Genomic DNA, 24,840 nt, shown 5'->3' with positions numbered 1-24,840 from the left:
AGGTTACCTAAAAATAATTTGATTAAATTGGAAAGTTCTAAGCTGAAAATTACGTTATTGTAAGAATACCTTTGTCATTAGATAGATATGATTTGGTGCTTCTTTAATAAATTTACTGACTTCCTCGGGTGTAAAAGTTATAGATTTTTTCGGTTGATGGCCCTCGGACTGACGTTTTAAAAATGCCCGTAACTTCATGTAAGTCTCTAGGTGGATACTAAGGTAAAGATTCAATGTACTTTTCAGCATAGAATAATATTCCCACATTGGTGATGACTTGTATTTTTTAGCAAGTTTTCAGAAAAAGACGATGTTTTTTTTTGCCAGTTGCCAATCCATAAAACTTTTGTACACCGTATCATATTTATCTTTTGACTTGTTAGGTAGGAGATTTTCTGTAGCGCTAGCTGCTAATTTTAAAATGTCTGGCGGTATATAAGACATATCTTCTAAATCTGATTCACTATTAGACATTTCTCTAATGATACCAGAGATAAGAATGTTCACACCAAATAACTCACAAACCGACTGACAGTATATCTACAATACAATGACAAGCAAATTGTCAAATTTGACGCAACGATTGAGTAATATTATTCCATCGAACTGTCATTATTATTCAATTCTATATGGTAATGCATGGCATTACTTGATAAAAATCGCATATTTAACAGATATATTAATTAATAGTTGTGGATAAAATAATATATTCTTTCTATTACCGTGCGTAAAGTACGTACTTTTGACATACTTTTGATTGAGTAAAACAAAATACAAAATAAACATATTTTGAGCAGTAGGGCGTAAAGACAATAATTATTAAGGTAGCGTAGTGGTTAGAGTACGAGGCTCACATGTGTGAGGTTCCAAGTTCATTCCATTACATGGCAATAATTATTTTTAGGTGGCATTTATGCATGGCGAAGAGAAAAGTTGAAAAATGTAATACTTACATAATGTGCATCATCAATATTAGTATTTTATAATAAAAATTATCATCAAACTTCTGTATGTTGATGAAATGTTCGCCAGTAGAAAAAATAATGTGTGCGATTCGTGTGATTGTCACATTTGTCGAAAAAAGACTACTTTACTCGCGTGTTGCATAAATATCTATTTTATACATAGCATAATATTTATTTAATTATACTTTTTATATGAAACGTGCTCTACCTTGAAAATTTTTTCTCATTCAGTAACAACTATTATACGCATCATTGGAAGTCAGATATTTAAAAGAAGAGTTCAATAGGGCTCAAATCCGGACTATAAAGTAGCCAGTTAACATTTTCATTATTGCCTGTCCATATAGGAAATGCATTCTTTGAATAATTCTGTACGGATAAGGTGTTCTATCCTACAACCAATTCATATGATCAAGCAGTTGTAAATGAAATATATTTTTGTTTCACCAAATGAAAACATCCTATTGAAAAAAATAATCCTATCTATCCCTAATATTTGCATGCTAGTACTAATCAAATTCAGCCAAGATCATAAAATTTGTATTCAAAAGTGTACATTTGTTAAGAAGTTTATTTGGAATTGTCGATTTTGATTTATAGTTGACATCTAAGATATTTATTTTAAAAAGATTTTTTCATATTCTGCTGAAGTATGCTTTATTTTTCAATGGGATTTAGATTTAGGGGGTGTATTCTCATGCATAAATTCGAAATTATTTCCAATTAAACATTTTAAGACTCAACCATTGGTCGTTATAACAAATTAACATATCTTCTACAAATTAAGTTTGGTTGAATTGGAAACATAGGAGTGATCATATTATCATATGTTGGAATAAATATGGCAACTTGTTGACTAGTGTGTCTTGTCATAACTTGAAAAATCCAAATTGGTTAGCCATATGATATAGAACTGACTTTGGTTTTAACTGCAAAAGGAAATGTGAACTTTTTATGGTCCAGTTTTGGTGTTAAAGGTACCAATTTAATCAACCAATTTTATTTTATCTGGATAACTCGGAACTCCTAGCCCGAGCACAAATTTTTTTATAGTTTATACTGTTACATTAACCCTAGGGGCTACCAGAAATTTTAGGTTTGATAAATTTGTTTTAGCAGTTGTACATCTTCTAGAACATTGTCTTTTTCAAATTTCATATATTCATAGAAGACTATGTGAACACCCACTATTTCCACTCACATTGTTCAACGAGAATAATAAGTTTCGCTTTCTGCTTGTTTGCTTGTACATTATAAGGTATGATGATCTTATTTCAATCGAGATAATATTAATCCCAGAGCTGGTTACAAAAAACAGGGTTGATAAGGTGCGCATCAATTCAGCTTGTAAACTGGCGGCCCCAACTTAGTACATCACCAAACGCCACTTCTTAAGGTCAGCACAGGTCGGATATGAAAATGCCAGCCGGTTTTCCCAAACGAAAAAGTTCGTGCGCCCGTGAAACCTTTTCTAACGTGCGGTTTAAGCCTAAAATAAGAGCGGTGTAATAGCACAAGAAATTTTGCAGGCCGGAAAACCCTCGTAACACAAAACTGATATCAAACCAATTATTTCAATATTCGTTTTTTAAAGAAATTTTAAAAATCTCCATTTAAAATGATCTTATTTCTCTACTCATCAACTTTGAATTTCAAACTTGACAAATTGATGGCTTTATTTGAATCTGCAGTTTTTGCATCTTGATTCTTATAACTGCTATTTGTAACAATTCTTGTTTGAAAGTAGTCTCCAAATAATAACAGCAGTAGAAGTTTGAATAGTCAAACTCTTTAGTATCGGCGAAAATGAAAATAAATACCCGAGACAACTGAGTGGGGGACGGTTTAAATATAACGTGAGTAGATTTATTACAATTACAATATTACTAAACTGGTCATAAGGCTTCTCATCTGATGACTCCTTGGCAATTTCATCCAATTTTTTAATAGCTTGCGATATTTCAGTAGGTGTTTCGGATGTTGGTAGTTTTTTAGACCTATTCTTTGGCGTCGAGGGTGCTCCCATTTTTTCAGGCGACTTCTTCTGAGAAGACATCGTTGTCGTTTTCAGAATCGACACTTTTATTGTCTTCATCTTGTGCTGTGTCTGACCTACTTTGTGACAGTTCCTAGAAAATACATTAAAATTTAACTTCTATTTGTTCTCAGGTCCCAAAACAAGCTGATGAATGGAAAGAAATCGAAAATAAATGTCTTCAGCGTTGGAATTTTCCTAGATGTTTTGGTGCAAACGACGGAAAACACGTTATCGTCAAGAGGCTGCCGTGTTCCGGTTCAGTCTGTTTCAATTACAAAAAAACCTACGGTATAATATTATTTGCTATGGTTGATGCTGATTACTGTTTTATTTACATAGACGTAGGTGCAAATGGACGAGCAAGCGATAGTGCAATATTTAGAGATAGTACGTTGAACATTGCAATGAAAACTAAGACTCTTGGCTTGCCTGAATATGGCGTTATTATTGGAGATAATGATTTCTCTTTGAGGAGAAATCTCATGAAACCGTACAGTAAAATAGGTCTTAGTGCTGTCGAAAAAATATTTAATTATAGTCTTTCCCGTGCCAGACGAGTCGTAGAAAATGCCTTTTGCATACTAGTATGGCGATTCAGAATATTTTCGAGACCGATTGATTTGGCGCCGGAAAACAATAGATAAAGTCATTTGGGCTGCTTTTTGTCTTCACCACTGGCTAAGAAAGACTGATCCTGGTAACTACATGCCACAACAAGCAGTAGATGGAGAGACTTGAATACCGGAAATATCACACCTGGACTTTGGAGGGAAAATGCTATTAATATGCAGCCTATTAATCATTTACGTGGAAATCATCACAGTCGATCTGCTGAGGAGATCAGAAGAGCATATGTTACCCATTTTACAGATGAAATTCTCTTGCCGTGGCAGTGGGAGAAAGCTGGAATAACGGTCTAATATCTAGTTTTTTAATATAATAGCTAAAATACTCACGTGGTTTGATTTGCTCCTTCGTGTGACCTTAACCTCTGCCAAAAATTTCGCTACATTGAACAATACCAACTTTGGCGTGTATACTTCCTCAGTACCACATTCACTTTTCTTGGATTTTTTAATTTTATTTATTTCTTGCCTGTATACGTCTTCAATTGATTTTATTTTTGCTTTTAATTGCTTCACATCCATACCCTCAGTCAATTGTTTTTCATTAAGTTTAACTAAGGGATTTTTGAAACTTTCATCCTTTACTTTTGTGTAACAGTAGTCTTTGTTTTTTATATTTCCTAGAATTGGGTACTGCTCGTAGTTATTGAGAAACTCTATTATATCACGAGTGTTCCACTTCATTTTTCAGCTTAAAATTTAAACGAAAAATGCAGACAGCACGCCACACAGTCACACAAAACAACACGTGGTTTCAACTCGCTGACTAGTTGGCTACTGAGCGAATAGAAAGATTTTCATGTCATCGACACTCGCTTACTCGCTCACTCGCTGGCTTTTAATCTCGCCGACTAGCAGCTTGTAAACTAACCCAGTGTCATCGAGGCTTAGGGACAAAAATATTGTAATCTTACGAGGTAACAAAATTATTTGAAATTTTTGACACACATAATACATTCAAATTAAAAGTCTTCAGCCCATGAAACCCGAATCCATAATTCTAAGTTTTCGATGATATTGGGTTGCTGATCAGTGTTGTGAGTCTGCTCACTTTCATCCGATTTTGGAATGTCTACGTCGTTCTCATCGAGCCATTCAACATCATGGTCCTCTAAATTTTGAATAATATACATCAGTTCATTAGCAAGACGAGCTGCGACTCTTACAGGTCTAACTTTCCTATCATTGTGCGTGTTTCCTTTTTTATGGATCTTCTCGATGTGACGATTTAATGACTTGACGGAAGCACGACAAAGACCACGTTTTGCGTGTTCGACTTTATAGCCTCGATTTGACCGTCGGATAAAAATTATTGTATGGCATTCGCAGGAAATATTTGAGTGAAGCACTTAAGCGTACAGTTAAATTGACTGGAAGATCAAGAAATTGCCCCCCTTCATCCAAAACCAAGTCATCAACTGTTTGTTTTTCTTTTACAGGTGGTGGAAGAAACCTGTTGTCTAGTAATCTGAATAGGCCACTACATGGACGACAGCATTTTGTTTTACAATTTGAAGCAAGTATTGGCTTTCACGCACATGTTATGAATATCATTTAATGTCTGGAAAATCAGGAACAGTAGATGAGCTAAGCTTTCCACTTGTATATGTATATTGGTCCAGAATATCCAACGGCTTGCATTTGTCCTAGCATATTGGAAGTGATTTTGATATCAGCATAAACAGATGGTATTAATTTATGACGCTCAGCGATTTCCCAATCTTAGTCAGGCAATTTGATTCTATATTCCATGTGCATTAGGAGAGGTGCTAAGTAGCTCTGGTGGTGATCAGTTTGAGCCCTAATGAGCTTAAAAGGGACTGTCGATATATGTCTTCGTCCCTCTACAGAATTAGATTTTCTGGGAATTGAACGAAGGTCTGTCCCACTGCGACTAATGTCAAATTCTATTTTACGTAATTTTTCTGTGAGTTCATCAACAGTTTTTACGTTGCGAATAGATTCCGTTCGTCTTATATCATCTGTTGCAATCTCAAATAAAAATGTATTCGCAACTTAATGATCTGTTTATAAACTTCAGCACGGCTTGGCATAGTATCTCTGGCAGAATACAAAGCGTTCAGATTTTTTTCACGTAGAGTAATCTTATTTTTCATAGCTTCCTGAGGAGGTTTTGCTCTCTGTTTATCTGCATTATCATTATTTTTGCATTGCTGTTGATGTGATTAATTACCGAGTTTTATTTTATCCTCTTCCTGTTTTTAATATTTGAAGCTTGCTGAATAATTTGTGTTTTTTTCTGCAGGTTTACAGATAATCGTCTAATATTTCTACTACTCATAGGTACCTAAAATGATTTCGTCACCCACCTTGGAAAAAAATGTAGATTGGATTAGATACACTAATATCTTCTTTATCGAACTTTGCTTGTAATTTATAATTTCGCCACACTTCGTTTACAACTTTTGTACATTTTATACTTTCGTAATTTTAAGAGATTTTTTAAAACTTTCAAACAATTTTTGGTATATAACTTAGATTTGTCTATTTGAAACGATATCTTATTTAAATGTTAAACTTTGGATAATGGAATCAACGGTGACAAATGTTAACTTGCTTTGCTAGACAAGTAAATAGCGCGCGGTAATTCCTATCGGTTTTGAAGCTATTACTTACACGTATACATTATTTGCGGGAATCCAAAATAATTTTCCCAACAAACTTTGAAAAAACTGAAATTAACTCGTGCGGGAGAATGATTGTTATTAAACGCATCAACTAAAATTCAAAAGTAATATGATTCTCCGCATATAAATTAAATCTTATATAAAAAGTATCTCATAATTTTATATTTTCGATAATAGTTTCAACTTTGTTCGTCACCATTATAGCTTTCTGTTGGATTCCAAATAGCAGAAATAAAAAGGCAATGAATACATCTTGATGAAGAATAGTTGAAGATGGCTTGGCTAAAAAATTACAGAAACAATAGTTTATGAGGTTGTTCCAACATAATCCTCCCTAAATACATTCTAAAGTATTTTTGAACAATTAAGTTTCTAAATGAACATATGTGGAAGAATCATCGTTACTAAACGCATCAACAAAAAATTTAATAGTTGATGTGATTCTTCTCACTTTAATTAGATCTGCAGCTGTTTTTCTTATTGATAATTTTCCATCCAACACGTCAAATATCGCAGAAATTTCATCGATTGAAGTTCTGTTCGTTTTGCGTTTAAATGTTCGAACGATTTTTCTATAAAGAAAATAAAAATATATGTCTTACATTACCATACATTCAAAAAAATATTGGGGCATATTGATACGTATCAATGTGCCCCTGCCTACTATAATCGAAATAAATTTTTTATGAAAATTAACGCAATAAATGATCAAAAAATTTAAATCTATAAAATGTAATGATAGTTGTGTGTTTACCAAATGTCCCAATATAACATAGGAAACACTAGATACATTAGAAGAATCACATCAGAAAATTTTGTTGCGAACTTTAGAAACAGGTTTACATGTACCGGCAGCTAGTCTTCGAGTGTATTAAGACATATATAAGCCTCATTGAGACTAGAAAATTTTTACAATTTTATGGACAAAGATATAGGACAGGGGTTGCCAAGCCATTTTTAAAAATTTGAAATGTTTCGCGAGCCGCATTTAAAAATGTAGGCAAAAAGGGTATTATTTTTCTTTTTTTACAGAAATTATGTTTATTGAAAACATATAAATAAAAGTACAAAATGTTTGTATTGAATTTAAAAGTTAAACATGATTTATTTTTTTGATAATTTTTTAAAATTTGGTGAATAATTTGTCAGAGCACTTCTCAATAATTCTTTCAGATGCTGGTTAGTTAATACTGATCTACTGATCGGTGTTTGGATTTCAAGAATTTTAAAGTAGAATAAAATGATTCACATAAGTACGTTGTTCCGAATATTGAAATAATTCGACAAGCAGCCTTTTTTAATTCGGGATACTTCGATTCTGTTACAAATTTCCAAAATTGAGTAATCGGCGTCGACTTATATTTTAATTGTAGAGTTTGATCTTCTTGCATCTCTACTAATTCTAATTCTCCAGATGTTTTTTGGGTCCTAATTATATTGGAAATAGATTCAGAAAAAACTCAAGACGATTTCAAAATTTTCAAGTCTTGAAATCTGTTTTGGAATTCCGTCAATATTCCTTCTAGCTGTTTTATATACTCGTTGAGTGTTTCTTGTTTGCACTCGTAGATATGTCCTTTTGCTAGTACTAGTACTCGGACTATTATTTTATCTACTTATCTGACTACTCGGAATTTTTTTTCTTTGGGATTTATTTTATGGTTAAAGAACTAAAGAAGAAAATACTAACCAACTGTTCTGGAAGAGCTAATAAAAGGAATAAAAGTAAAATATCTACTATTAGTAAATCTTTAAAAATACACAATGGCAGGCAACTAAGAAAACTGCAGCTGAATCATAATCTTTCTCAAGTGTGCTTTGATGTTTTACTAAGAATAAGATTGGGATCATTCCAGTTCACTAATGAACTGGTAAGAAAAAGTAAGTTACCAAGTTCATCAATCGTAGTGATTCCTATAAGTGCAATTACTTTTTTATGATCTCAGTGTAGAATTTGAATTTTACCAGCAAAATTTTTACGAATTTTGTCTTCCAGGTATTGTGATGAAACTACTGTGCTTGATGTTTCTTCCAAGTCGCTATTTAATTCTTTAAATAACTCTATATACTGCTTATGTAAATATGGAATAAAATAACGTCCTTTTGAAATTACAAAATCTTCAATCATTGCCTGTATTTCTTCAAAAGTAATTTGATGAGTTTCTCGAGAAGTATGCCACGAGGTAGGCTCAGGATTTTTGTTTGATGTTGTCTGCTTGTTCCGGAAGTCATATCGACAAGAATGATGATAATATACTTTGTCACCATCAATATCTCGCAGTTTATCATCTATTTCCGAATATTAATCGGTATCAGTCTTTAGATTTTCAAGGACGCTTTTACGACATTTTTCTTTTTCAGAAGTATGCAAAGCTAATATTTTTCCTCGAAATTTTTTGTTTTTTTTTTTGTCACAAAAGAAGCATACATTACCCATACTTATTGATAGCGAGTTTACCGATTCAGTAGTACCGCCAATTTCTTGTTCTAATGGTGTATCAACTTGTGCATTATTATCATCTTTTTAAGTTTCACCAACTACCGATGAACTGACGTCTTCAATACACGGAACCTACGACACAGAATCAGACACAGAAAATACTTTGACATTTTTTTAAAGTTTCGTCCGTGAATAGATTGAATTTTTCATTTTTTTTGCAAGTTACAAAACACACACTTTATGTCACTAGACATTTTCCATAAAAAACTGTATATGCAAATATTTAAAATAAAAAGAAATTAAAAAATATTAAGTATTCTATCACGCTTACAACATGTAGCTCTGTCAACGCTGCGAAATAAAATAAAATTATCTGACAGAAAACGGTTACGCCAGGTGAGTCTATTCAAAGCGAAGGTCTCAACGCTCGGATTCGGTTTAGTCTAAGAGCCAGTGAAAAGCTACCTGTATGTATTTGACCAGACCTGGGCTTTTGTACATTGAGACCCCTATACCTACCATACATGAGATGGGGACTCACTAAGCCCAGAGTGGTGGACGCGGCGGGCGCTCAGGTAAGGCAGGTAGTGATTTTTAGAAAATTTTAAATTCATTTGACCACGTCTGCCGTTTAGAAATTTAAAAATATATTATTATTATTATCGAAAAATAACAATGGCAGATCATTATCACGCGTTAAACATTATGGCAGACAGGTATGAAAGTAAGTACTAAAAAAAAATAAAATTTTCAAAGTAGTTGACCAGATCTGCCATTGATATATTTTGTTTAATAGGGTCTTAAAAACCTATATTCGCCACAACAGACGTTTTCATTGAGTACACACTCCAGCAGATAACAAAACTTAGTCACTACACGGTCAGAGATGTATGCATAGACTGTCTATGTTTTACATCAATGATGTTTTTATAGTAATTAATTTTGAATTTTGTTAATTGTGGAATAAAATTTATAATTTTTAATAATTAAAAAGTAAACCCATTTTGAATGAATCTCATACATTGAGGTTGATTACAGATAACAAATAATTATTTTAACATTTATATTATTTTGTTTTTTTTATTCTTTTAAAACAATAAAAATAGATTAAAAAAAGAAATCATGCCTCACAAAATATATATATTTTTATATTGATTTGAATCTTCATTCGTCATCGTCGGAGTCACATATGACGTTGTCTAACTCGTCTTCATTATCCTTTGAATAGGTTTCTGAAAAAATAAAACGTAAATAATAGAATAAAAATAATGGGTTCCTTGATTCAATATATTGGGTAAAGAATTAATTAGTATAAACTTACCAGGGATTTTGGTGATTAAGTCACTCACAGATGTAGGAAGTTGGTCTCCTTCGAACCATTTAAATACAAACTTATCATCTTGTTCCATCCAACCATACTCTAATGGATCCAACGTAGTAAGTTGCTTTTTGTAAGCATTTTTCCAAACAGATGAAATATAATTTGCTCTTAGAAATTGTTGGTAAAGCTCACTCTTACACGGTGGTATTGAGCTTGCATCAAAATTCTGAATTTTCTTGCTAAAATTTTCATTAACATCCGAAGCTTTATAATTGCTGATGAAAAGTTGGTACCTTCCATCATCAACGTCAACTGATTTTTTCGTATTGTAGAGCTGGCAGGTAAACTTCTGAATACTGTTAAACACCTCGTTTAACTGATCCTCAGTCAAATTTTCTTCATCAAGAGTAGCAAATGCTTGTTGGAATTCTACATTTTTTTTCAGCAAAGTGAAAGGTCTTTTCTTTCCTTTATTAAAGAAAGCCGGATTAAAATCACACCCAGTGAACGCATGGAAGCCGATTAAGCTTTTGGCTAACAATTCACCAAGCTCGTTATAAATTTTTGTGACATCAATATATCTTTCGTTATTTCCTGTTCCATTGAGCATCCAAATATTAGAATTAGAATTTTGTAATTGTTTCATATTCCCAATCATTATAATTAAAATATCGGTATCAGAAGATCTAATAACAATATTCGACTGGTCAGTGATATTGCAAGCATGATAAATAATCTTGGTGTCAGCTTCTTCATGTAAAGGACAACATAAATTTTCAACAACACTTGATTGAATTTTGTCATCAATAACTTTATATGATTGACAATTTCGAAAATTTAAAAAAATTTGTCGGTTACCCAAAAATGATTTCATTTCCTCAGTACACCAATGATTTGTAAAAAATCTACCAAAGCTTCCTTAAATTTAGTATTCTTCAATTCTTTTGCAAAATCTGATGGTCGCACCTGTTCAGGCCCTGATATTGTGTAATCAATCAACGATGCTTCATGACGTAAACACCTTTCATTATCTTTTATTGATGGAAACAAATATTGATCAAAGATTACATCAATTCTCCGAGTGGAATATTTTAATACCATTTGTAAAAATTTCTTAGAAATACTTCCGAATGTTTTGGGAACTTTTCATAGAATGCAGAATGAAAAATCCATCAATTAAGAATACATCTGTATTAGGTGGTGGTTCCTGATCAATATTGGGTTCAAGGCACTTTGTTAGTACAGATTTATCAGTTTTACAGAAACCACCGTCTAAGTGACATAAAGCGAGAGGTACAGGAGATATTGGATACGCTAAAATTTTGAGAACATCAATTTGGTGATCCATCGAAATTCCCAACAAACGTCCGAATAAATCTCGCTGTAACTTGATCTCTTGCTGTTTACCTCCAATTTTAACAGATTTTTTCTTTACAAGTAGACTTGAAAAATTGTGTAGTGTTGTTTTCTTGATGGCTTTCTCAAATCTTTTCGGATCAGGTGCACATTCAGATATAAAACATGTTCGTAGCTCTTCACCAATATTTTGGATATTTAAGAGAAATTCTTCCACTTGAGTTGATGCAGCTTTCCCGGAACTTATGTTAAATAATTGATCAGGCGGTAAATCTGAGCTGAAGGGATTTACATATTGATGAAATGAATTGATAAAGTTTTTGAGTTGTTGAACACTTTTCTTAATATTATGTGGTTGCAACTCTACTGAAATATCTTGTTTTCTAGTTATTCCTAACTCATCCAACACGTGTGTAATTATACTTGAGCGAATGTCGTGACTTCTCGACCACCTTTGTCGAGCTGAAATCGAGTGAGTCAGATGTGAAATACCAGTAAGCGTTCTCGCAGCATCTGCATTAATAGTCTGCTCTAATGTAAGATCAATAGGCTGTCTTGAAAACGGCTTACTGGTACGCTTGATTCCAAAAAATCCATTTTGAAAGTCCTGTTCTAAGCCTGGATGAGTAGTAGGAACTTTAATTAAATTGTAATGGTATTGGACCGTCCATTTTGCATAATTTTGATGATTACATACAAAAAATAAATTTGTAATTTTCGGTAAAGTATTAAGATACAATTGATAGTCACCAGCACGAATGCTCCTGCTCAGTTGTAAATAATGATGAACGAGTTTGATATAAATCATATAAAATTGAGCTGTTTTATCATATTCACCATTTAATGTTTGTTGCTCGTAAATAGCATAATCATTACAAATCTCTTTCAAGCTTTCATTGTGAATGAAAAATGAATGTGTCTGACAACTCTGTAATCGTTCAATCTCTTCAATGATATCTTCGGAAATTTGAATATTTTTATGTGTTAGAAAAGATCTAAAATGCATTATTTGTAATCCTAAAGCCATCATTGTATGTAATCTTTTACAGCGATTAAAACGTTTGCCTTCAATGAAACTTGAAACAGATCCACTAGCAAGCATTTCGCTTTCAACCATGATGGTTGATAAACCGCAATCATTTATAACTTTTCCGATTGCCTTGAAATACGACATCATTATATGAAACGCACCCAAATGTATAAATAATTTTTTGAAAGTATTACTTTCTGTTGCTTGAATTTGGAGTGCAATCTTTGCAATAGCTAAATCATAAGTTACTTGCATGTATTCTTGATTTAACTCTTGCAAGGCTGACATGCATTGTTGCATAGTTGCCAAAACGACTGCATTGTTTGTTGGTGAGTGATTAATCGGAGTCAAATACGAAATTAATTGTCGTGGAGTGTCATCTGTCATTATCCTACTGGTAAAACCAGTCCACATAGGGGTATTTAACAATCCCAAAGCATGACTTAGCAGAAAAATATTATCAATCCGATTGTAAAGACTTCCATGCACGATTATATTATTCTGTTCCTGACTTTCAGCTTGAATATTAGTAGTTTTTTTGAGTTTTTTAGCACATTGTGGTAACTCAACATCAATGTCTGCAAAAGATCGTCTTCTACGTCCACTAACTACAGTTTCTTCTCTATCATCTTCTTCATCTACATTGTCTACGAAATCGGGGTCAATATTTTGATACATTATTCCAACTGTATCATGAAGAGTGTCTTTTCCATCCTTGGTTTCAACGATTCGGTCATAATTGTCATATGCCATACCTGCTGCAAGATTCTTATCTTTATTAATAACCTCTGGACATATTCCGGTTCGTGAAACTGTTGAAAACGTTGCTTCTGTTTCTAGCTCTTCGATTGCGGTGTAACTTATAAAATGACCGAAACGATTTATTATATCGATAACCTTACGACTGCTCGTGATACTTTTTCAAGTTATGCTTAAGCAGATGTGTTTCGAGGTCTTAATGTTTCCATTGTGAGTCATATATACCAAGTCTTGAGACAAAGATGATACGTAATGTTGAAAAGTATCGCAATTCCGCCGCTTACGATTGTAATTTCCAAGAATAGATGAGAAAAAATCGGAAACCATGGGTGGTGTTGAAGATTCACCTTTTATTAGGCGTTAATAGTAGATGAGCAACGTATGTCTGACTACAGAAATAGGGAAAACCGTGTGTTAGAGAGAGAGCAGCGAGACAATGTGTAAGAGAAAGAGAGAGAGACTTCGTTTTTGCGCATGCGTAAAGTTATATATTCGTTGCGATGATAACAGCGGGAGCGCTGATATACCAGGTCGGTTAAAAGTCTTTGGGTTTTAAAAAATTATATATACCATTATTATTCGCTAATCTTGTAACATAAAAGTATAACGTATAAATAAAAAGAGATTTTTTGTCAATGTAAGGTATCACGCACGTAATCGAGACAGATTCGTTGCGATGATAACAGCGGGAGCGCTAATCTTGTAATATAAAAATCTGCGGTTAACTGATAGCGTCTTATTACTGAAATACAGTTAAAAGTAACGTATACCGGGTGACTTAAAAGTAACATAAAAAAAAACAACAATAACAATAATAATTATTTATTTAAATCATTTAACTTTAACTTTATAAAAGTATACAAATTCTCTAAGAGCATTGTATACCATATCGTTTGGTGTAATAGAACAAAATGCGTATAAAATTTGTAAAGGACTTTCGGAGAAGGTATTTTTACAGAAATCCAAAACATTATAATAATATTCACAAAAATTCAAATTTTCTAACACAGATATACGTTGTATAATTAAATTATTTAATTCTAAAATTTGCGATACTTCTTCTTCATCCATGTAATACTCAACACCATGTTTCTTGACTAAAATTACCTTACTGTCATCGTAATTCAATGGGGTGATGGTACAGTAATCTCCACATGGTAATGAATAAGGTTTGAACTCGTCTCCGGTATGAAAGATCTGTTGTGACATAATTGAGATAAAGGTATTCCATTCATAAGTACTGAAAGATATTTTGCTGAACTTAAGATGTTGAGATAAGATAACAGCAGGTGTGAATGATCTTGCAGGACTTATTCCACATTTTACTTCATACCCCGAAATTGGATACTGTGTTGAAAGCAGGTAAATGTTTTCAGACTTGACAGCAGTCTCATAGTTTTCCAATATTCTATCTAACTCTGAACTGTAGTTACTCGAATCAGATTCGATGTCGACAATACCACTATCTTATCTATATATTATATATATATATATATATATATATATATATATATATATATATATATATATATATATCTTATTTCAAGGTTTTTAGCGCGGCGAACCGAAAAAAAAAATCTATACAATATCAATATTTTCTATCCAACTGTTGTGTTTGCTATCCAAACCAAGCCACTTGACGTACATTTTGTTACCCTTTCTTCTGAGCACCTTTTCAACTAAGTAAATGTCTGGATTCGATATTTTCTGTAGTTCTTCATGATAGAAGCAGCCGCTGATTGGTGTACCTTGCATGTCTTCAAGTAAATACGTAGCAGGATTGGTAATTTTAACTTTGGTGATTTTGAATAGTTCTGTAGTCCAATTGGGTGTATATCCTTTTTCAAAGACATGCTTTGCCTTGGATATACGCACAATGTCGCCAACTTTAAATTTTCGTGGACCGGCTATCTTTAAATGACTATAGATGTTATTCAAAATAGATTTTTCGTTGGATTTGTTGACTTGAGAAGGTTTATATTTTGATGTGGAATGTTTTGTATTGTTATAGTTTTGAGTTATTTCAGGCAGAATATCAATCCATTTGTAGGTGCTATTTAAACTGAAATACTTGTTTCGATTTTAGCGTTCTTATAACTCGCTCTGCCATAGAGGCTTTCATTGTACTAAATACGCTATAATGATTTATGTTGTGTTTTCTCATTAAATTTTGAAATTTGCTGTTGTAAAACTCCTTTCCCTGATCAGATTGCAGATTTTTTGGTGTTCGTCTAGCGAGAATGCCCGAGTAATCTCCTCTCCGGTCTTCGTTTTTAGTGGGCGTGTCCACACAAACTTTGAAAAACAATCAATGACGACCAGTATCATTTTATGATTCCTATTTTGTGATGCAAAATTCCTCATCTCCGCAAGATCCATTTGCCAAAGATCGTCAAGACCCTTAATAATAGTGCGTCTCCGAGGAAATTTTTTCCGTATCGGTTTGTGGAGTTCGTTTACAAGATGAATTTTTTCTTTAGAATACATATTATGACGTACTACCAGCTAGCTTCAGCTCCAGACTGTTAATGCGGTTAACGGTATTCGTATTCATAACCTTAATATTGTTTACAATGCCCGAAACGTTAGTTTTCATATCAGAGACGGATCTGATATTTTCTGTAATTTCTTTTTGTAACTCACGTATGCTATCAACACACATGTTAATAGAAGCAGTGAATTCTTTTCGAATAAATATTTTGGCTGCAACAATTGAATCGTCAACGTATTTCTTCGTAGCCATATCCCTAGCTGCTACAGGGGGATTTCGCGAAATAAATGTATCAACTTCGTTAGTTTTATTTTGTAAGTTAGTAATGTGCGCCTGTAATATGGGGATTTTCGTCTTATGAAGCTCATTTCTCATTTCGTTCAATCCTACAGCTAAATCCTTTATATCACGGTCTTGTTGCTGCAGCACCACACCACGTGCTTGAATTAATGGCGAGTTGATAGCACGTAGGTCATTCAACTGCACATCAACATATTTTTTTGTTGCAGCATCACTATTTGTTGTCGGTTCCTTAACATTACAAATTTTCAATATCAATATTACCGTCCTGTGTATGAGGAAACGTAATTTTCACTAGTAAACGCGCATAGGGCGTTTGATGTCTATGTCCGAATTTATCGACTGGCATAATTAAAATGAACAAGTTTCAACTTGTATTATTCTATTATATCAGCCTCCTTTAGTTCATTGATAATTGCTACTATTTCGTTGTCGTGTGACGTATTACCTGCCTCTTTTGAAGCAATCAACAACTTCAAACGTTCCACCAATTCATTCGCATCATCCCAATAAATATACTCCATAGGTTTATCATTATATCTTAAACGATCGATGCCTTTTCCTTTTGCTGAAGGAATCGATTTTAGACGAGTCAATACCTGAGACGATCTATTCGTCGTCGTTAGAGATTTTGTTTTGAATAAAGGTTTTATGATGTAGTGATATTTTTCAGTACTTGACCCCTTAAGACGATCTAACGTGTCTAAATGAACTTCAGTTGTTGTCAAAAGATTTTTATAGTTCTGTAAATCTTGATCATTGTAACTGGGGTCTCGGTAAAATAGAAGCTCATACAATCCTGGTGTTCCAATTACATATCTTCCTCCTTTGTTTTTCTCAGGTAGTATGTTTATATTACCGGTTTTTCCATCAAATGCAATTCGACGTTTGCCTAATGACCAACCGATTTCATCGTTGTATATCGGACCATAATTTTTATCAATTTTATCATCTTTTTGGAAGTAATCTTCAATGAACTGATGACTGATGGCTGGATATTGGTCCAAATAGTCTGCGAAAGCTTCCTGGGAAATTTCGGGGCGCATCTCTTCTGGAGATTGAGAACGTGTAATATTTCCGAATTCATCGGTTTCGGCCACCGGTTCCGTTTCGAGAAAAGGTGTAAACACATCATCGGGTTCTTCCTTCTTTATTTCCTCTTTTGGATTTAAATTTGTAATCGTTTTTTGTAATGTCTTTGAGGATTGCACAATTTCTTCAAGTGGTTTAGATATCGGTTTGAATAGTTTATTAATAGACTCATCTTGCTCTGATTTACCTAATTTCAACGACAAGTATTTTTTGCGAATCGATCTGGCAAGTTCGGACACTTTTTTCTTGCGCAATGCATTAGCAACCTTATCCTCAGACATTTTGGTATGGACTGAAGATGCAGCTTACAATTTTATATATTTATCGAATCCTTTGCGATACCTACCACCATTAAGGGTAAAATCCTTCATAATTACCAAAGTACCATAGCGATCACACCAACACTTTGAACACACATTTTTGAATGTGTCAAACTTTATGTCTGGAGATACGTGTTCGTCGAATATATGTTTCAAGTTCACCTCATCCTGCTTGAATAACACAATAACATTACAATTGTCGCGAATAAGCTGTTTCGGTATTTTTGAGTATGTTTGACAAAGATATGCAGCATCAATATCTTTATGTCTACACATGGAGTAGTATTCACGAATTTTCTGCTGACCGTCACAGGCTACGTCATCGAATAAAAAGATGGAATTTGGTCGAGCTTTCTCTGGACTAATTATTTCCTCATTGTCTTTAAATGGGAAATACCCAACACCCTTGACTTGTGCTATAACTTCTTGTAGCAATTGATACTTTGGTTGAAATAACGATTTTGAATAGACATAAACATTTTTGAATTTCGCGCCATTTGGATTGAATAGGAGCGCCAGCACGACGTTCGTCTTACCACACCCACTGGGGCCACATATAATGGCACGGAAAGAATTTGGCAACAATTTACCATGTTTGCCAACAGTTGGTGTTGAGGTGAAATCCAGATTTTCAATGGGTATAGTCTGCTCTTGTTGAATTATTTTCATTGTGTGTGTCGTTTTTCGTAGTACTACTCTTTAAATATAGGTGTCACCAATTGAGCGTGTCAGTCTTAATGTTGGTGTTTGAAGGAGATGGTATTTTGAATTCTCTCATCAATAAACTATTGAACTTCACTTACCTAGCTATCAGTACTGTGGACGTAAGTAAACCACCGCCCCCCCACCCTTTTTCCGAAAAATACATTTTTTTTTAGCCGGTACAAAATTGGAAAAACGTCTTGATCGTGGAGATCCGGGCATCAACCCCTTGGACGCTGCTTGTAAACAACACGATATTTCTTACTGGAAGAATAAGTCTCTCGAAGAACGACACAAAGCCGATCATACTTGAAGATAAAGCTTGGGCACGCGTCAAATCAAAAGACGCTTCACTGGGAGAGAAAGCTGCTGCATTACTTGTAACAGGCGGAATGAAGGTGAAAAGAAAGCTGGGAATGGGTTGTCGTCGCAAACGTCGTTCCTTGCATCGAGATGTTATTCTGAAAGTGGGAAAGTCATTGAAGAGAGGAACATCTATGAAAGACACCGCAACGTTTGCCTTACGAGCAGCCAAAGCACTTATTAAAGAATTTGGCGGCAAAAAAGAAGTCGAGGTTCCTCGAGTAATACCTGTAGCGAAATCCGGAGGTTTCCTACCACTTATTCCTTTGTTTGCCGGTCTTTCGGCACTTGGAGCTTTGTCAGGTGGTGCTGCTGGGATTGCAAAAACCGTCATTGATGCTAAGCATGCGCAAAAGAAATTGGAGGAAGATGTACGTCATAATAAGGAACGTGTAGGATCTGGCCTATACTTGAAAAAGTATGCAAAAGGTGGATTTGGATTGTATTTAAAAAAAAAACAAAAAAAAAACTAATAAAGCTACCCAATCATGCACTATCTGACTTTGACATTGCGCATTATGCAAAATTACTTAAAATATCACATTTTCGAGGAGTTTTCATGCGAGACACCCTCTCCAAAGACGGTCCTCGAAAACAAGAATGCGCAGTGGTTAATTTAGATGTCTCTAAGAATAGTGGGAGTCATTGGGAGGCTTACAGAAAGATAAACAACGATGTAGAGTATTTTGATTCATTTGGTAATTTGAAGCCGCCGAAAGAAGTTGTTGAATATCTGGGAAAGAGTGCGAGAATTTTCTACAACAATACCCAATATCAAAACTACAATCAAATAAATTGCGGACATTTGTGTTTGAAATTTCTACAGCAACAATGACGAGCGTAGAACTATTACTACAACATATCTACCATGGAAAAACGTTGAATAGTTTAACTGCCGAAGAACTAAAGCACTTTCCCATTGAACATCTAATAGAGTGTGTAAGACCTTGGGAATTGTTGGATATGTGGCATAAACTTCCCAATGAATATCGAGGAAATTTTGAACTACAAATACGACTACCTTGTTTCATCCATTACAACCGACCTGATTGGACAACACATTGTGATGGTCCTCCGAGTTCTCAAGCCACTTGTTTTCTTTGTAACAATAAATAGAATAAACAAGTAGTATTATTTAAATTCAAACATCACCCGAATTCCATTAGTCACCATGTCACAGTTGCTGAGAGTAAACAGCATCAATCATGAATTTACCTTTCAACCTACTACGCCTATTATGCTCGATCCGAATAATGATTACTAAATAGCTTTGCGATCTTTTCATTCTTATCACAGTATACTAAACATTGAAAATTGTAAGTTTTACTACTACGATACCAAGGGCAAGCTTCAAAGTTTTGATTTTCCCACAGGATGTTACGAAATTGCCGATCTTGAAGCGTTTATACGAGATAAATTGGGTGTGGACAATTCAACTAGACCAGAGGGTATATTTTCACTAAAACCCAATCACAATACGTTGAAATGTGAAATTTCCAGTAAATACAAAATTTCATTCAAAGAAGATAATAGTATTGGGAGAATTTTGGGTTTTTGACCGAAAATACTCGACGCAAACAAAATACACTCGTCAGATCTCCCCGTCAAAATCATTAAAGTATCTAGTATTCGCTTCGATTGTAACATTACCACTGGAGCCTTCGATGCAAACAGACCTGCTCATACTATATACGAATTCGTCATACAAGTGGATCCAGGATATTCCATAGACGAAATTCCTCATAATTTGCTCTATTTACCTGTTATACCACAACGTGAAATAACCAATATCACCGCCATCGCTTTAGACCAAGACGGTCAGCCTGTAAACTTTCGTGGAGAACTAAGTACGTTGGTGTTGGAGCTTAGAGCGCGAAGCAAATGGGACTAATAATAAATCATAAAAGACAGTCTACAGAGCATTCAACTTCATTAGATAAGCTACCATCAAAGCTAAAGCAACTCACGTTCGCAAACAAATTGGTTCTGCAATCGTTGGGTTTTAAATTGAAAAATGACAACAATGTATGGAAAACGTCAACGCCAAAACGACAACATGCCTCCAATGTTTGATATCTACCGTAAGCCGATGTTTGACGATTCAATTCGAAAGGCTGAATACAGAACCTATGCTCCATTTATAAAGTCATTCAATTGCAGTGACATTGTGGAGTTTAGCATTAATCAGGTTGATTCGTTCTTTGCAATGAGCGAACCTTTGTTGTGCATTAAAGGTTCGCTTGAAATACACGGAGCTGGTGACGTAAAATTAGCAAATAATGTTGGAGCCTTTCTATTCGATTCATGTACGTACAGTGAAAGTGCCAGAGAAATGGAAACAGTTCGGGATCCTGGAATAGTGAGTGCCGTACGTGCTATGACTTGTTATAACCAAGAAGATTCCAATCATATGGCTATAGCCGGCTGGAATTACCCAAAAGATCTTATTCTGAATGTTAGCGACAAGTCCTTCAACCTTCAAATACCTCTCAAACATATTTTCAGCATTTTCAACGATTATTCAATGATTACATGTGGGCGTCAAACAATACGACTAGTTCGGGCACGAAATGATAATGATTGCTTATATATTACTGAAAAGAATGTCTCTGGAACGCTCTCCACTACAACAGCTAAATTAAACATTACAAGCGTTGAGCTAAAAGTTAAACATATCTTTCCTAATGACGACATAAAATTAAATCTCATGAAATCCATTCAAAAATATCAACCTATAGTTATTCCATTTAGGAAGTGGGAGTTACACGAATTACCCTCAATTACTAAAGGAGCAAGACATGAAGTTTGGGCTGTCAAGACATCCACTTCAGTTGAAAGACCTCGTTTTGTTATTGTTTTCTTTCAAACCGACAAACGTAACTTGAGTACAGCTGACCCGACTTTATTTGACAATACCGACGTACAAAGTATAAGACTGTCACTTAATGGTGATTATTGGCACAATGAAAGAATGCAATTGGATTTCGCTAAAACTGATTACAATGAAGCCTATTTTAACTATACTGAATTCTATCCCAACTACGCAAACCCCACACAGAAGCGCCCCCTGCTGGATTATTCTTCTTTCAAGAAACGAGCATTGTTTGTTATCGATTGTTCAAAACAGGAGGAAAGCATGAAGGCATCCACAGTCGATGTGAAACTTGACATTGAAGCAAACATAGGTTTTCCCGAAAATACCAAAGTATATTGCATCATAATTCACGATTGTGTAATGGAATACTTCCCCCTCACCGAAATTGTTAAAAGCTTGAACTAGATGTTGTGAGTTAGTGTTCGATCAGACGTCAACATGAGAGTAGCTTTTGTAGACATTCAAGGTTTTGTCGTAGACGGTCTTTTCGTTGCCTCGAGCTCACCATAGAAATTGGCTTCAAAAGTTCACATTACATATTTTTACCACCGCGACCGTTTTCTACATTAAGTAACGAGGACAAAAAGACCACATCATAATTGGAAAGAAATGTGCACGGCATTCGATACTCTTCAGGAGATGTAGAATATTCTAAAGTAAATGAAATATTAGAAAGCAAGTTATTGTATGTCGCAGGAGAACAACAAAAAGTCGAGTTTCTGCAAATGAAATGTCACATTTTCGGTATTTTTCCACATATTATTGACGTTTGCAAATTTGATGGTACACCCTGTGAAACTGGAAACTTTGCTCAAGATCCAAACCCCTGTCACGCATCTGGACTATTTTCATGTACTGAAAGAAATGTACAACGTCTCCGTCACTGGTTTTTAAATACTGTATTACCATTATAAATAAAGTTTTTTTTTTTAAAAATATGGGTTTTATTGAAACACTCTGTATATTCATCAACTTTTATATTACATGAAGATTGGAATTTTCGTTTTACAATTTTCAAAATAATTTTTTAAATTAAAAAAAATACAGCCACTAATATTACACATGACATAGCAAAAACAGAATTAATTTCATTTTTTATATCCCCTTCTGTTCTGTTGAAAATGGTGTAGGTTGAATACGTCTTAACGGATAAGTAGTTTGCGACAGTCTACGGGCCAACTGATGGACCTCTTCAGGTACCCAGTGAAGACTGCTCCACGTCACTTTCTTATCAAATAAACTAAGATTCTGCATTTGTTCCATAACCTCACTTTTATCTCCATAGAAAGCAATATCTTTCTTTAATTCGCCAATGCTATTAATAAACTCTTCAATTCGACGTCTGTACTCTTCTGAAGACATATTACGAAAGAGAACATTCTCATACGTAGACACGTTTGATGATCGTTTGACGCAGCACTTGACGTTTGACTTAACGACGTGACGTTTGACGTAACGACGTGACGTTTGACATAACGACGTGACGTAACGATGTGACGTTTGACGCAACGACAAGAGAGATACATTTCATGAATATTGTTTTTACTGCTATTACATAAAGATATATTGGAAACTAACAAAAACACAAGAATTTTAAAAATAATTTTATTATAAGAAAACGACAATATTCTACATTTATGAGAGAGATACATTCCATGAATATTGTTTTTACTGCTTTTTCTTAAATAAAAGCTCACATTATCGCTGAAACTCTTTATTACTCTCGTGACTGTCATAGTATAACACTTATACATGAAGGATGACATCACAATGACCAGTGGAAAGAAAAAAAAATAAAAATACATTTCTAATAAAGCCCTGTTGGGCACAGACTTATGTCTAACACTAACAACGCTCATATAAATCACCTAAAACGCATACTAAAAAACTATGATAAAACAGATATTTTGATGTGGCATTATGAACCGCCACCGTTCATAATACCGCAAAAACACAGGAATAATTTTATAATAAGAAAACGACAATATTCTACATTTATGAGAGAGAGAGAGAGAGAGAGATACATTCCATGAATATTGTTTTTACTGCATAGCGGCCTCAAAAGTATCAATGTCACTGTCTATATCAGAACCATCAAAACGATTATTTCTAAGCATCTCATGTAAATTATTAATACAGGACTCATGTGATTTTATCATGAATAAGACTTTGTTAAAACAACTCTGACACCAATAGGACATTTCTTGATATACACATTCAACAATTTCGTCACCATCAAATACTTCATGACAGTGATCATAATTAACAAAAATGTTCTTTTTTAAATATTTATGGACCGTTCTATATACAAAATAACATGATTTACAAACATTTATACGATATTGTGGAAGCGAATATCCACTAGACCATACGAAGTAAGTAGATTCTTCAAACATATCTCCCCAATTTGTTTAGTGTTTCTTAAATATAACGGTATTTCTTTATTATAGTCAATATATTCTATTCCAATGGATGAAGAATTTGGATTACTCTCAGCCTCTTTTATCATCGCATTCCATTTGTAAACAGGAAATTTTTTCACAATTTTTTCGGTCAATTTCCGAGGAAGAGGGGATTGCTCTGCGAAATCGGCTGCTGACTTTATCGTTTCACAAATTTTTATGATGCATAATTCCATTAATGTTGAGGAGTTCATTATCTACAAGAGAGTAAGTTTGGAATACTATAATGACCCCACGGCAGCGTATCATAACTATTGGTAATCAAATATCTTTTATCGTCATGAGGACTTAGCGCAATTTTTGTTCTATGTTCTATGCTATATATGTTATGAGCATATGACCTAATACAGCGTTGAGTAATATTTTTTTCTTTGAAATCATTTGAACAGTTTACATAATCTTCAAAATTTATTTTGTTTTTTACTACATTATATCGAACTCCTTTTGCCTTCTTTACTATTGCACTTGATTGAACTTTAATAGAATACATTTTAGACTTCAAGCCTGCAAAATGAGTCATAATTTGGCCTTTGTTTTCATCTTTCATAACTCCCAGAACTTTTTTATTTACCTGTGGAATATTATAGTTATTATTGATGGGGTAATCTGAAGTATCGAATTTTGTTAAATCAGCTTTTAGCACCTCCTCATATGCATCATCACAGATAAGCTCATACACAAAACTGTCTGTGTCCATATACATTAATTTACATCTATCAATACCCAATTTCGGAATCATGTAATCATAATGGAATTGATACATACACAGCTTCGACAAATCCAAAACTGTCATACCAACATAAAGAGGCTTATTGAAAACCAATTCTGATTTAGTGAGTTCTACTGCAATTAGGTTTTCATTAAAAACTGTTCGACTATGAAACCTAACACTAGATATCAAATTTTTGGCGCTGTATCGACCATTCCAGGTTTTAACAAGTTTTACAATTCGGTGCTTCCGTATATTTTCCATCGTCTTTCCAAACACAGCATTATTTGCCAATTTATATAAATTTTTCTCAAAGTCATTGGTAGCTGCAGCCCTCAAACGA

General features: G+C 34.1%; 2 protein-coding genes across 2 annotated transcripts; both read left to right on the top strand.

Moving 5' to 3' along the window:
* The first annotated feature begins 3,308 nt into the window (after positions 1-3,308).
* On the top strand, positions 3,309-3,647 carry LOC130449194 (uncharacterized). The gene has a single exon (XM_056786876.1). It carries the CDS (start codon positions 3,309-3,311, stop codon positions 3,645-3,647), a length of 339 nt encoding a protein of 112 aa, XP_056642854.1.
* Positions 3,648-20,465: 16,818 nt separating this feature from the next.
* Positions 20,466-21,731, top strand: LOC130449193 (uncharacterized). Its single transcript, XM_056786874.1, has one exon. The coding sequence runs from the start codon at positions 20,466-20,468 to the stop codon at positions 21,729-21,731; it is 1,266 nt and encodes a 421-aa protein (XP_056642852.1).
* Positions 21,732-24,840: the final 3,109 nt, after the last annotated feature.

Source organism: Diorhabda sublineata, chromosome 10 (genome assembly GCF_026230105.1).
Source record: "Diorhabda sublineata isolate icDioSubl1.1 chromosome 10, icDioSubl1.1, whole genome shotgun sequence".
In the NCBI taxonomy this organism is placed as follows: domain Eukaryota; kingdom Metazoa; phylum Arthropoda; class Insecta; order Coleoptera; family Chrysomelidae; genus Diorhabda; species Diorhabda sublineata.
The sequence above is the reverse complement of the archived record's forward strand: the minus strand, read 5'-3'. Positions and strand labels throughout refer to the sequence as shown.

Bases quoted from the DNA above. Each gene is read 5' to 3' on its own strand.
- LOC130449193 (XM_056786874.1), top strand. From the start codon at position 20,466: ATGACAACAATGTATGGAAAACGTCAACGCCAAAACGACAACATGCCT.
- LOC130449194 (XM_056786876.1), top strand. From the start codon at position 3,309: ATGGTTGATGCTGATTACTGTTTTATTTACATAGACGTAGGTGCAAAT.